Raw genomic sequence first — 13,586 nt, 5'->3', positions numbered from 1 at the left:
TCTCTTCTCCTAAGACATTCAGAAAGCATCATTGAATTACTTTTCCCCTCTTCATGTGCTGTCCCATGCTTCTGAAGTCACCCTGGAGGACTTCACGGCTAGCCCTCTGGACCTCATGATTAACATTCCATCTTCATAGTGTGGTAGTAGCAAATAGCGCTTGGCATGTCCATTGACTTTTTCTACTTCTTTCTCCTCTTCTGCTCTGCCTGTCTTATCACAGCACCTGCAGTTGACAATCCAAGCCCTTCAGGATGAGCTTCGAACCCAGAGAGACCTCAATCACCTCCTGCAGCAAGAGAGTGGCAGTCGTGGAGCTGAGCACTTCACCATTGAGCTGACTGAGGAGAACTTCCGGCGGCTCCAAGCTGAGCATGACAGACAAGCCAAGGAGCTGTTCCTTTTAAGGAAGACCTTGGAGGAAATGGAGCTGAGAATTGAAACACAGAAACAGACCCTCAATGCCCGAGATGAGTCAATTAAAAAGCTTCTTGAGATGCTGCAAAGCAAAGGTTTGCCTTCTAAAAGTCTTGAGGATGACAATGAACGGACACGGCGGATGGCAGAAGCTGAGTCTCAAGTCAGCCACTTGGAAGTGATTTTAGACCAGAAAGAGAAGGAAAATATACATCTTAGAGAGGTAAGGACATTCATTCTATTTCCCCAAAGCCATATTTTACAAGTTAAAATACGTTACCAAGTTATTTACAGATTGGAAGATATCTACAGCCTTAACAAAATTTCCTGGCTCTGTTTTATAATCTTCTTGTCTGCTTATCACCTTTAAACTGGAATTTTGCATTAGTTTTTTTTCCCTGCTCACTACACATATGTTCCATTGTTATTTGACACATATTCAGAATCCAAGTGTGTGCAGCACATGCCAACTCTAAGGTGGTTTACAATTGCTTTCCCTCAGATGGCCATAGTTTCAGGTTTTTTTAAGTACAGTGCTAACTTTTAGATGTTTATCAAATATCATCCTTCTAAAGGAGCAAAACAAATAGGTGATTAGCAAAACAATGAACCTAAATATTTTTATAGCTAAATTAGGGCAGCATTTGCAGAAAGCATGTGGATATTTCTAGGAAGAATGGTAAAGTGTGCAGACCAATTTTGAACGTTTAGTTTTCAGATAATCTTTGTCTTCCTTTTCTTCTGTCTAGAACAAACTATCCCAGGTTTTCTGAATATACATTTTACCCTTAGTGGATTAAATTATTTGAAGTCCTTCAGAGGCAGATTTTCTGGCCTGCCACCACTATTGAATATTGAGATGTTTAGATATCTGAGGATATGTAGTTGGATAGAGCTTAGAAAAAATGTGGGTGACAGCCAAGGTTTGAAATTTTTATAGCAGTTCCTTGCCACTATGGTGGATATGGCTCTCAAAAGTACCATGTAGGCAAAATGCTGTGGGAGATGCAGATCTCACAGAAAATAGGAAACAAAATGGCATTAAGTATATTTTAAAGATATTCTATAACAATAAATAAAAAATTCCAAAAGATATTTGCTTTCAAACCAGGTTAGACTTCTTGGCATTATGTACCTTTTCACAGCCTTTTTGGCTGTGAGTCTTTTTTTTTTTTTTTTTTTGGTTCAGAAAACATGACTTCCATGATGGGGCTTGCTAATGCAGATGCTCCCAAGAGTTTTCTCTGATGTGGATTGTATTTGCTTAGAACATTTGAACAGACTTTTGTATCTTCAGACTTAATGTCCTCCATGCTTATTCTCTGTTGTTTTATTTTCATGAGACATTAACAGCATGCTTAGGAAACCACTGGCTTGGTTATGGATAGAGATGCTCAAAGAGATGTTTTGTTGGTCCTGGGTTTCTTATTCATATTCTAAGAGGCTGAGTGTCATGGGTAGACTTCTAAGATGGCCCTTAATGACTTATACTTCTTGGAAATCATACCCTTGTGTAAATCCATGTCCTTGAGTATAGGCTGAACCTAGTGATTTGATTCTAAACAATAGAATATGGTGAAGGTAATGGATGCCAGTGTGACTTACATGATTAGGTTATATACGACTGTTATTTCCATCTTGTTAACAGACTCTATTGAGTTCTCAACTTGCCTGCTTTGATGAAGCAAGTTGCCATGTGAGAGAGGCTAGTGTGGTAAGGGACTGAGAGTAGTCCCTCCAGTCAACACCTAGTGAGGAACTGAGACCCTCATTCAAACAGCCACAAAGAACTGAAAACTGCCAACAACTACTTAGTGCGCTTGAAAGTGGATCCTTTCCCAGTGCAACCTTCAGATAAGATGACAGGTCCTGGATTGACACCTTGATTGCAGGTTTGTGAGAGACTATTGAAGCAAAGGACCCAGCTAAACTGTGCCTGACTCACAGCAACTGTGAGATCATAAATGTGTGTTGTTTTAAGCTGCTGAATTTGGGAATAATTTGTTACACAATAATAAATAACCAGTAAATAACAGTGGAGAGAAAATCTCTTCCTGCCTTTCTCCATAGACTTTATATTTAGTTTACAGAAGGGAAGCAATAACTACTGGCATGTAATTACTTGCATGTAGAGCAACTCTGGATTTTGAAATTTTGGTTATGTTATCTTAGAACTGTGGCTAGAGATTGCCATAGTTGAAAAAAACTGCTGCTTTATTTTGGGTGCCAGGGGTTCATGTTGCATTATACAGCAGGGCAGTGATGCCAGAGAAACCTCCATCTGCAGCATTGACCTTGACTTTATGTTGAGGTCTTGTGGTCAAGGCAGAGTCACTCTTTTTCTGTTATTAGATTCTTCTCATTGATAGCACTAAGTAGATGGTGCCTTGATTCTATTGTGTGGATGCCTCCACTTAAATGAATCTAAACAAAATTCAATTTGTGTTTTATAAGATTAGTTTGCCCTCACTGTGGTCTGGCATGGAAATAGATCATGTTTAGAGCCTTGAACATCAGTTTGAGAGCCCACAGAGAGTGGTACAGAAAATTCAGCCCAAAATACATATCTAGTTTCCTTGAGCATCAGATGAAAGTCAGAGGTTTGCCTTTTTCTTGTATTATCGAGGTGTGTGTAGAAAAGGTGTCTTTATATAAAAATCTCATTTTAAACTCAACAAAAAGACTTGGAGGCTTGAAAGGACCTTCCCTAAGAGAAGGAATGTACTGGCTTCAGGAATTTTGTGAACCTGCTTTTAAACCATTGATAACTTGAAATCAGTCATGGTGGGAGTATTTACACCATGGAAATCAAAAAATTTCTACTCCCAAGGCCTACGCCCCTGCTACCCTATCCCTAAAGCCCACTTACCAACACATCTCTGAATAAATGACATCGAATGTTTAACCACAATGCAGCAAGAAGAGGCAAGTTAAATAGTGCAAGAATTATGAGTTCCTTAACCACTCATCATTCATTAGAAATTTTCATAGCAGTATCTGGATAGATGCTTACATGTCAGACATGTTGAAGAATGCTTTACATTGACTTATATTTAACTCTCATAACTACCTTGTGCATTCAGTTATTCATCCATTCAGTGAGCACTTTACTGAAGATCTGTTTCGGGTTAAAGCAATCATAACTAATAAAGTTGTGGGGATGAACCATAATTTAATAGTTAAATAGAGAAGTATCGTGAAAAAAAGAAGAGAAGCAAGAATTAGTGACCTGGGTGGGGCCAACTTGATATCAGGTGGTCAGGGAAGGCCCCTTGGAGGCAATGAAATTGTGAACTGAGACCTGAATGATAAAAAGGAACTGGCCATGAGAAGCTTTCAGAAGACTGTTCCAGGTGCTCGCTTCGGCAGCACATATACTAAAACAGAAGACTGTTCCAGTCATGTGGAAAGATCCGTACCTGGGAGGTAGGTGCTATTACTTGGCCATTTTACCTGGTGGGCCTGAGGGACAAGGGACATTAAGAAGCTTGTCCAGCTTCCCAGTGCTGAAGCTGGTATTTGAATTGGGCTGATTCCAGAGTTTCAGCCATTAAACCGTTTCATGAAATCCCTTTCTAGAGGAAACTTCTCCAAAATGTGCTTTGGAGAACAGCCTTTTTGTGGGATGCTGATAACGTGCTATGAGAGAAAAAGGGTTGTTGAGGCAATTGAGGTTGTGAAATGCTGGATTCCACAGAGTTTACTATAGGATTCCTCAGGCTCCTTAATATGCAAGCGTCAGTCATTCCCAGGAAAGGGAAGGTTCTCAAACTTATTTAACTTGCTTTTGTCTTGCGGCACTGGTGTTCTTTGTAAAAAATTTGGAAAAAAGCTATGCTAGAAAATAAAAAGTGCTGCTTTTAACTTGTGATCTGCAAAGCATGTAAAAATATATAAATAGTTCTTTCCCATGGCCAAATAACTGGGTAATTTCTTCCATTAGTTATTCTAGAAGGCAAAGTTTATTGTAAGCTATTTCCATATTCTCTACTGAGTTTTAGAATGCTCTTCTGTCAGGGTCTGGGTTTTTTTGTTGTTGTTGTTGCTGTTGTTTTTTTTTACTTTTTTACTTTTGAGTGGAAAAATGTGGCTGACTGCTCTTGGTATTAAAGCAATAAGAATAGCCCAGCTTGAATAAAGAAGTAGCCTGACCTCTGTTAATTTAAATGAGTCAAAAACATGATTTAAAATGTACTTGAGGTTTTAGGTTCAGTGTGTACCTGATTTCTTTTTCATTTTGCACGGTTCAACCCAGTTGGGGCTAGATGGTGTAATGCTGGAGAATGGAGTGCTAGTGGTTTTATGATTCATTCTCAGGCAGAGGTGTTGGGCCTCATATAAACCCCATCTCCTGAAATAGTAGTCTTGTGTAGCCTATTGTTTGAGGAGATTTTGAGTTGGCAGGAGTTGCACATGGGGAGGGTTGGGTTGCTTTAGTGTCTTGTTATCTTTCGGTGGTCTGGAAAAGGCTGAGGGCGAAACCACTTCTTTGCCTGGCAAGAAACAACAACAAAAAGACTATGATCTCAACTTATTTGGAAGACCAAAACCATTGCCCAACAACTACAACTGATGTGCTAATGTGAGCCGAAGTGTTGGCTGAAACACAGCATTACTCACTAGTGTCGTGGGATGCTTTTGGATACAGGTTGATTTGATAAGACATTATTGAATGTGGTAATAGTTTACCTTGTTCTCTAGCTTTTTCTGCACAGAACATATTGTTCCCTGTAAAGGTTTTGGTAATCAAGTACCCAAAATACTATTTATTTAATTAAAGAAAAAAGTGGGTTTACATATCAGATCCTCCTATATTCACTCTCCTTAATATATTCTTGGTTGGTCCCTAGAAGAGAGTCAGGAGTCTCTGGATTCATTGCACTGTAGGATGTTTGAAGGGAAGAGTATATGTTCTGCTGACATGCTTTCCTATGCTAATCCCTTTGGGCAGCGTGTGGCATCTTTGGTAGCAAAGGTTAAAGAGCACTCAAGTCATTGGGGGCCACAATTGCTGCTAACCCGGGAGACTAGGCCTGGGCTTCCCACTATGCTGCTGTTGGGGCAGGGAGAAAGAGGCAAGGCAACATGAATTCTTGCTTTCCTCATTTTTTTACCCAGGTTGTCCCTGGAGCAGTGGGAGATCTACCTAGGCAGAGTGTGTGACCTAGAAATTCCTGAGCTCATAAACCTTTTACTGATTGCTCAAACCTCCACTATATGATCTTTGCCCAAAGTTTTAAACTCCACCATAGTCCCATACCTCAAAACCATATGGCTTCTTTCTTTGTAACATAAACTTGTTGCCAATTCTGCTGGCTGAACCATGGTTTTGCTGATGTAGGCATTTCTAATTCTGATTCTACAGATTTAACATGTTCTATTTCTACCATTTTTTTCAAAGCTTATCACAGAAAATATTCCTAAACATGAGTGACCACTTAAACATAACATTCTACATATTCTCTCTTGCAAGAGGTATTTCCTTTTTTTTTTTTTTTTTTAGAGAATTTTATTTTAATTTATTTATGATAGTCACAGAGAGAGAGAGAGAGAGAGAGAGAGAGGCAGAGACACAGGCAGAGGGAGGAGAAGCAGGCTCCATGCACCGGGAGCCCGACGTGGGATTCCATCCGGGTCTCCAGGATCGCGCCCTGGGCCAAAGGAAGGCGCCAAACCGCTGCGCCACCCAGGGATTCCGCAAGAGGTATTTCCTATATATATTATAGAACCTAACAATTACTCTCTTTTTTAGAATAAGTTTCTTACCTGATCAGTATGTTCCATCCATATTCCGAGGCCTCATATATTGCCTGCAGGTGCTCAGTAAATGAAAGAGTGAAAAAGTAGTTCACAAACAATGGAGGTCAGCCGGGGTGGCTCAGCAGTTTAGCATTGCCTTTAGCCCAGGGCCTGATCCTGGAGACCTGGGATCAAATCACACGTTGGGCTCCCTGCATGGAGCCTGCTTCTCCCTCTGCCTGTGTCTCTGCCTCTCTTTCTCTTTGTGTCTCTCATGAATAAATAAAATCTTAAAAAAAAAAAAGATGGAGAATTTCTCTGTTTTATTTTGCCAATATTGCAGGGGTGGTTCATGATGACTCTAGTGCCAAGCTTTTTTATGTTTTCTGTATCATCACTCTGTGTTTGGTGTGGAGCAGGAATTTGAGTATAACCCTAACTGGAAGTTTTCTTTCATTTTTTTGAAACTCTGTTGATGCTGTGGGAGCACCCTTGGCAAGTTTGTGGTCTTGTTCAAGGATTCAGATGGGCAATAAGAGGAACAGCTCATACTTGCTGAGGCTTATTTTGTGCCAGGTTCTGTACTATATCAATCAGTTGTTATCATCTCTATCACACAGATAAAGAAATTGAGGCACAAAGAAGTATTTTAGTCACACAAAGCAAATGATGGAGCCAGGGTCAGAAGGCTGCAGAGTCTATACTTGTCACCATCACATGCTACTACTTCTTGGGGTGGTAGAGTAAGAGAACATAAAATGGCACTTAAATGCTGTGCATCTCAGAAGTAGGAGACTGACCACTGACTTCATCCATGACAGAGCTAGTCTTCAAAGGCAGAAAGAATTTCAACACACAGCAGTGGTGATGAAGTACGATTGGAAAAGAGACATCTGAGCCAAGCCTCAGAGGTGGGAAATGTGATCCGTTTGGGGGTGCCATGAGTTTGGAGCAGTTGAAACTCCACCTGTCAGGAGGGAAAGGAAATGAGGCTGAAGCGGTGGTTTGAGGTTAGGTCACTCAAGACCCTGAGCATGTGACACAGGGTATTTGCTTTTACTTGGTAGGCTCTGGGCAGCCTTTGAAGGAATTTTCCTAAGAGAATGGCATGATCAGAAAAGATTGTTATTGCTAATTGATAGTGGATTGGGAGGAGGAGACATGGAGACACATTAGAAAGATAATGTGGTTGTTGAGATCACCAAGAATCTGAATATGGGTGGTGGCTGCAGAAGTTGAAGGGGAAGATCATTTCCACATCCAGGCAGGACCTTGACAACCTGGGAGCTGAGTACTGAGAGCTGTGAGGAGCAGACAGCCTCTGTGGGCCTGAGCACAGGCAAATGGTGGGATAGTGGGCCAGTGGGAGTGGTCAGCAAGAGGTACTAGGCTTGAGGAAAGACTTCGGATGTGTTGAGTTCAATGAAATCCTGGTGGAGTTGTCCAACCAGGGTTGAGAACATGGCTGAGGAAATGACTGTGAAGTTCTCCCCGAGTATACAAGGCATTTCTGAGTATTGGTCATGTTGCTGTTGTTTTTACACACACCTGATCATTTGTGGCTACCAAGCCCCCAGTTGGTGTGATCATCCCAAGTTTGCCTTGTCTTTCACCCTACATGTTGTTTAAGAGGTGACTTTAGGAAATTCATACTTCTCTTTCATGCCTCTTTTCTGAGTAAGCATATCACTGAGTAAGCATATATCACATTTGACTGTGGTATATCTTTTGAGGTTACGTAGAATTTTCATTGACTGATGCCAACTTGGTACAGATTCCCTTTGTTTGCACTGAGTTCCATTTTCTCCAAGTACTCCATACAGGATGAATGCCAATGAAGCATCTCTATAGGAAAGCATTCTTTCTGAACCCTGATTAACAACACTTTCAAAAGCAGAATTTCATAATTTTACCCACACATTTCTGATGACAAAGGGAATGCACCTGTTTCCATTTCTGTTTAGCATCATTTGTCTTATCTTTAAATTCTAATACATTCTTTAAAGTTTGAACACTGCATGCTAATTTGAAATGGTTGAGGTTTTACCCCATATTGTTTTTTCATTTTTAAAGATTTTATTTATTTATTTATTCATGAGAGAGAGAGAGAGAGAGAGAGAGAGAGAGAGGCAGAGACACAGGCAGAGGGAGAAGCAGGCTCCATGCAGGGAGCCTGACCTGGGACTCAATCCTGGGACTCCAGGATCATGCCCTGGGCTGAAGGTGGCGCTAAACCACTGAGCCACCCAGGCTGCGCCCCCCACCCCCACCCCATTGATTTTAATGAGGGTCATTGATTGCTTTTTACAGTAAAAGAGACTGGTGGAGCCCCAGGGAACCCCAGGGAGCCGTTAGGCACAAGGCATTTTGGAACCTACTGAGAAAAGAAAGTGGCAGGGTAGAGGGAGGTGAGGGGAGGTGACACGGTCAGGGAGAATGTCAGGTGGTTGTGCTGGGAGAGACTCTCATGACTTGTTTTCTTTCTTTTTTTTTTTTAATTAATTTTTATTGGTGTTCAATTTACCAACATACAGAAAAACACCCAGTGCTCATCCCGTCAAGTGTCCGCCTCAGTGCCCGTCACCCATTCCCCTCCACCCCCCGCCCTCCTCCCCTTCCACCACCCCTAGTTCATTTCTCAGAGTTAGGAGTCGTTATGTTCTGTCTCCCTTCCTGATATTTCCCAACATTTCTTTTCCCTTCCTTTATATTCCCTTTCACTATTTTTTTTTTCCCTTTCACTATTTTTTATATTCCCCAAATGAATGAGAACATACACTGTTTGTCCTTCTCCGATTGACTTACTTCACTCAGCATAATACCCTCCAGTTCCATCCACGTTGAAGCAAATGGTGGGTATTTGTCGTTTCTAATGGCTGAGTAATATCCCATTGTATACATAAACCACATCTTTATCTATTCATCTTTCGATGGACACCGAGGCTCCTTCCACAGTTTGGCTATTGTGGACATTGCTGCTAGAAACATCGGGGTGCAGGTGTCCGGCGTTTCATTGCATCTGAATCTTTGGGGTAAATCCCCAACAGTGCAATTGCTGGGTCGTAGGGCAGGTCTATTTTTAACTCTTTGAGGAACCTCCACACAGTTTTCCAGAGTGGCTGCACCAGTTCACATTCCCACCAACAGTGTAAGAGGGTTCCCTTTTCTCCACATCCTCTCCAATATTTGTTGTTTCCTGCCTTGTTAAGTTTCCCCATTCTCACTGGTGTGAGGTGGTATCTCATTGTGGTTTTGATTTGTATTTCCCTGATGGCAAGTGATGCAGAGCATTTTCTCATGTGCATGTTGGCCATGTCCATGTCTTCCTCTGTGAGATTTCTCTTCACGTCATGACTTGTTTTCACTGCCCTGTCCTTTTGCTCTATGTTGGGTGTGAGTGCTTTTTGAAAAATACTCTTTTGGTAGCTGACCTAATTTATTATTATCACATGTGGTAAAACCATGTACCACAAATGAAACCTCAGAGGTGAGAAAGTACTCCAAGTACCAGGACTGTGGATACTTCGATATGTCACAAACCGTGACAATGAGAAGTTGAGACAGCTCAGTTATACCAAGGTCCTACCTGTCTTGGATGGAACGTCAGCCAATACCTTACATATTAAGGAGGCTTCATAGTTCATAGAACACACTCTGTTTTGATGTTTTCCTCTGATGCTCCTAGTAAACTTGTGAGGGAAGAGGCTCAGAGAGATTAAGAAGTAATGATAAGTAACATTTACTGGGCACTCAAGAGCATTAGCTTAATTTCCAGGGAGTGCCACTAAATCCTTCCAACAATTCTATAAGGTGGGTGTTAGTTTCCTGCCTCTCAGATGAGGAGTCTGTGGCCCAAAGGGGTGATGGGTCCAGTCCAGCTTCTTAGAGCAAGTAGTAGTGGATCTAGGATTTAAGTTTAGGCCTGCTGGTTCTAGGCACCTGTTCCTAACCACTTCTTGGCACTGCCAGGAATAATCCTTGAGTACACCAGAGACTAGAATTCTGGTCTTCTGACTTGCTCAGGGATATTTTCTCAGTCAGTGCAAAAAAGGAAAAAAAAAATGCAAAAGGCTCTGACTTTTTTTTTTCTTGCCTCATCTTATCAGGGCCTGTTAAATCCAGGACTATATAAATCTGTGAAGACACTGAGTAGTGGAAGAGTTAAACAGTGCCACAGAGAATACAGTATCACAGCTGGATCTCCTCAGTCCATTTGTGGCTCATGAAAGTTAAAGTACGAGCTTCAAATATGAAGAATGGTACTGTATGTCTAGGCCATGAATTACTAGGGAATAGATGACTTTTTGTGAATGGAGAATAAGGAAAAAATAGGAGGTTCTTAGAGATGGACCTTCCCTATTTTATCTGTTCAAAGTTAGTCTTCTTTTTCAGTGTTTTAACTGTATCATTATTTCATGCCTAAAAGAAATGCTTTGTTTCCCCAAACTGACTTTACTTTTTATTTACTTTTTGTTAGGTATTTTGGGTTTCTGTCTCTGTCAGTGTGAGACATTAAAACTGTATTTATAACCTCCTGATAAGTGCCCCATTTCATTGTTCTTCTAGGTGGCTAAAATTTGGTAAAGCAAAATCTACTTTCCCACACACTCTGGCTTGGATGTGAAAGGGGAAACTTTGGCACATATATTGAAGAGTGTCTTAAATCTTTTGGGTAGAAGGTTACATAAGGCAATGTGAATGCTTGCTGGGCGATTCCTACGATTGACTTATAGTTTACAGCAGTTGTGACTTATACAAAGTAGGAATCAAATCGTCCTTAATAAAGGTAAGATATAATTATATATGGGTGGCTTATAGAAAAAAGGAAAAAGAAAGAAAGATGAGTGAGCCTTTAGAAAAACATGAAGATTTATTACTCAATTAGATCAAGAGTGGGCACACTAGAGCTTGTGGGGCACTTGTGGCTCACCATGTTTTTTTTTTTTATGGCCTGGGAACTAAGAATAGTTTTTATCTTTTAGATGGTTATATTTGAAATGGTTATGTAAGTATATAATATCCTAAATAGATACAGATATATATATATAATATCTAAATAGTTGCTAAAAAGAAAACCTCTTTTGGTTTTACCTCCTAGCCCTCAAAGCCTAAAATATTTACTACTTGGCCATTTAAAAAAATGTGTGATGACTCCTGAATTAGATGATAAATAAACAGTTTTTGAATCAAGATGTTGGGTAAAAAGCATATGTGCAATTAGTTATATTTATATTATCAAATCTGACACTTTGTGTAGAGCTTTTGACTATTTTTTTTTTAAATGAGGAGACAGTATTTTTTTCAGTCATTTCTGCCTGTATCCCTTACCATGATTAGGCTGGTGATTTTCATCTCTAGAGATGTTGCACCTTGGGCATTGCCAGTTACCATGAAAGTCTGCAGCTCTTTCAGGAGTGGTGGGTGTTGGGGAGGTAACCTGTGGGTTTACAAAGGGATTATGTGGGAAGAATTCACTAACCTATAAAATGCTAGAGAATTTTAGATTGCCATTCAAACTCCAAAGGAACCAGGAATTCCTAATTAAAACACAGTTTCCAACTCCTCCTCCTTTTTTTTTTTTATTCTTTAAATGCCTGTGCTTACTGACACTTTTTAGGCCTATACAATGCTTTATTAAATCTGTGGCTGCTTTAGAGGAACTGGCCAGAAAAAGAAACTGTCCATGTATATATAAATCATGTTAAAAGATACACATAGTAATCATTGGTGTACTGTAGATTTGTTTGGTTTTCCTGTGGAAAGTATTCTTAATCAGGTAAAACCAGGGCCTGGTCAGAATGACAACTGAGAAATCCCTTTACCACCCTCTTCCCTTCCTTCTGCTTCTAAGGCAGTCAGATCTGTTTAGGTCACATGTGGGCCAGGTTGTCAGCTGTTTGAGCATATTTAGTGTTGGGGGAAGACCCTGCCTATTTTTTTTTTTTTTTTTTTTTTTTTACCCTGCCTATTTTTGATATTTTGCTTCTTTGGTGTAGCCCACGGTTTCTTTGGTGTAGCCTATTTTTGATATTTTGCTTCTTTGGTGTAGCTCACGGCAATCTCAGCACTATTGACGTTTGGGACAGGATAATTCTTTGTTGTGGGGGTTGTCCTGTGCATTTTAAGATGTGTAGCATCATTCTGGGCCTCTATCCGCTACGTACAAATAGCACCTTTCCTCTTCCCCCAGTTGTGACAACGAAAAATGTCTCCAGACATTGCAGAATATCTCCGGGAGGAGGCCAAAATCACACAGGTTGTGAACTGCTGGTGTAGTGATTGACACATCCTTCTGGTGGCTGGCCTGTGGCTGTGGCAAAATACAGTAATTCCCAGCCCCACCTGCTTGAAACTGTTTTACTGAGGAAGGGCAGCCCAGTCATGATAATTCTTGACCCAAAGACTGCCTGCAGGGGATTGAACTAGGAAACAGATGTGCTGAGTGGAGGTGGGGGCTTGAGTCTGAAAAGAAACAGAAGTGGTGTGTGTGTGTGTGTGTGTGTGTGTGTGTGTTTGTGTGACAGAAAGAGAGAGAGAGAGATAGAAGAAGAAGCTACCTATTACTACCCCCGCCTTCCCTCTCAGGAAGGGTAGGGCTGGGAATTAGGCAAGTCCTAGAAAATAAATCTAAGGGAGGGGCTGGAGGTAGTGTTCTGATCTGAGATACCACTTGGAAAAGCTGGACTTTGTGAAAATAAAAGATATTTGATTCTCAGGAGTATTTTTAGAGGTAATAATTATAGATCTGAGAAGACACATAACTTTGCTTTTTGACCACTGGACTCTTACTATTAATCAGCAGTTCTGTTTTACGGTAAAGGTCCCTGCTTTCCTCAAAAGGGCCTCTGAGTCTCCCTTTCTGTTTTTTCAATAAACATTTCTCTACATGAACTGCTTATCCACCCTTTCCCAGCTCCACCAAACTTCAGAATAGTTTTTGAGTGTGGTAGTTTTATCGTGTGGAAATGTAGTACAGATGTTCAGAATTACCTTTTCTTTCTCTTCTTTAAAACATCATGACCACACATGCTTTGCTCTAAGTACTATTAAGTATTTTTATTATTACTATTAAAAAATCTTGCCTCAGGCAGATTCCTATGAAATCTCAAGTAAAGGCAAATATTAAAATAGCAGCAAGTATTTATGTATATCACACTAAAAAGTCTGAACTCATATTTGGCTTTTCATGCAACTGAAGCCTTTATTTTTTGACTCACTTGACCAAGTTTTCTCTAGTTTTGCCCTCTTTTCCTAATTCTAAAATTTTAAGTTTAGACTATGGGATTTTGTTCACTATCCTTTTCACTTCCCCAGTTTTCTCTAGACTTGACTTTTTCTTTTTATCTTGTGTATATATTTGAACTTAGCCCAATCACTTAATGAAGTTTGATGGAAGAATTTGGATGCCAGCATGAATTAGTGCATGCTTT

The 13,586-nt window shown here is 40.4% G+C and overlaps 1 protein-coding gene across 1 annotated transcript in view; it reads left to right on the top strand.

Moving 5' to 3' along the window:
• Positions 1-13,586, top strand: part of ERC2 (ELKS/RAB6-interacting/CAST family member 2) — a 907,564-nt gene that overhangs the window by 175,412 nt on the left and 718,566 nt on the right. The window contains exon 4 of the mRNA XM_041762409.1: positions 224-640. Within this exon, the coding sequence (XP_041618343.1) occupies positions 224-640 (417 nt within the window). The remainder of the gene's footprint in view (positions 1-223; positions 641-13,586) is intronic.

The sequence above is a fragment of the Vulpes lagopus genome, chromosome 7 (assembly GCF_018345385.1).
Source record: "Vulpes lagopus strain Blue_001 chromosome 7, ASM1834538v1, whole genome shotgun sequence".
In the NCBI taxonomy this organism is placed as follows: Eukaryota; Metazoa; Chordata; class Mammalia; order Carnivora; family Canidae; genus Vulpes; species Vulpes lagopus.
This window is presented reverse-complemented; position numbering and strand designations above follow the sequence as displayed.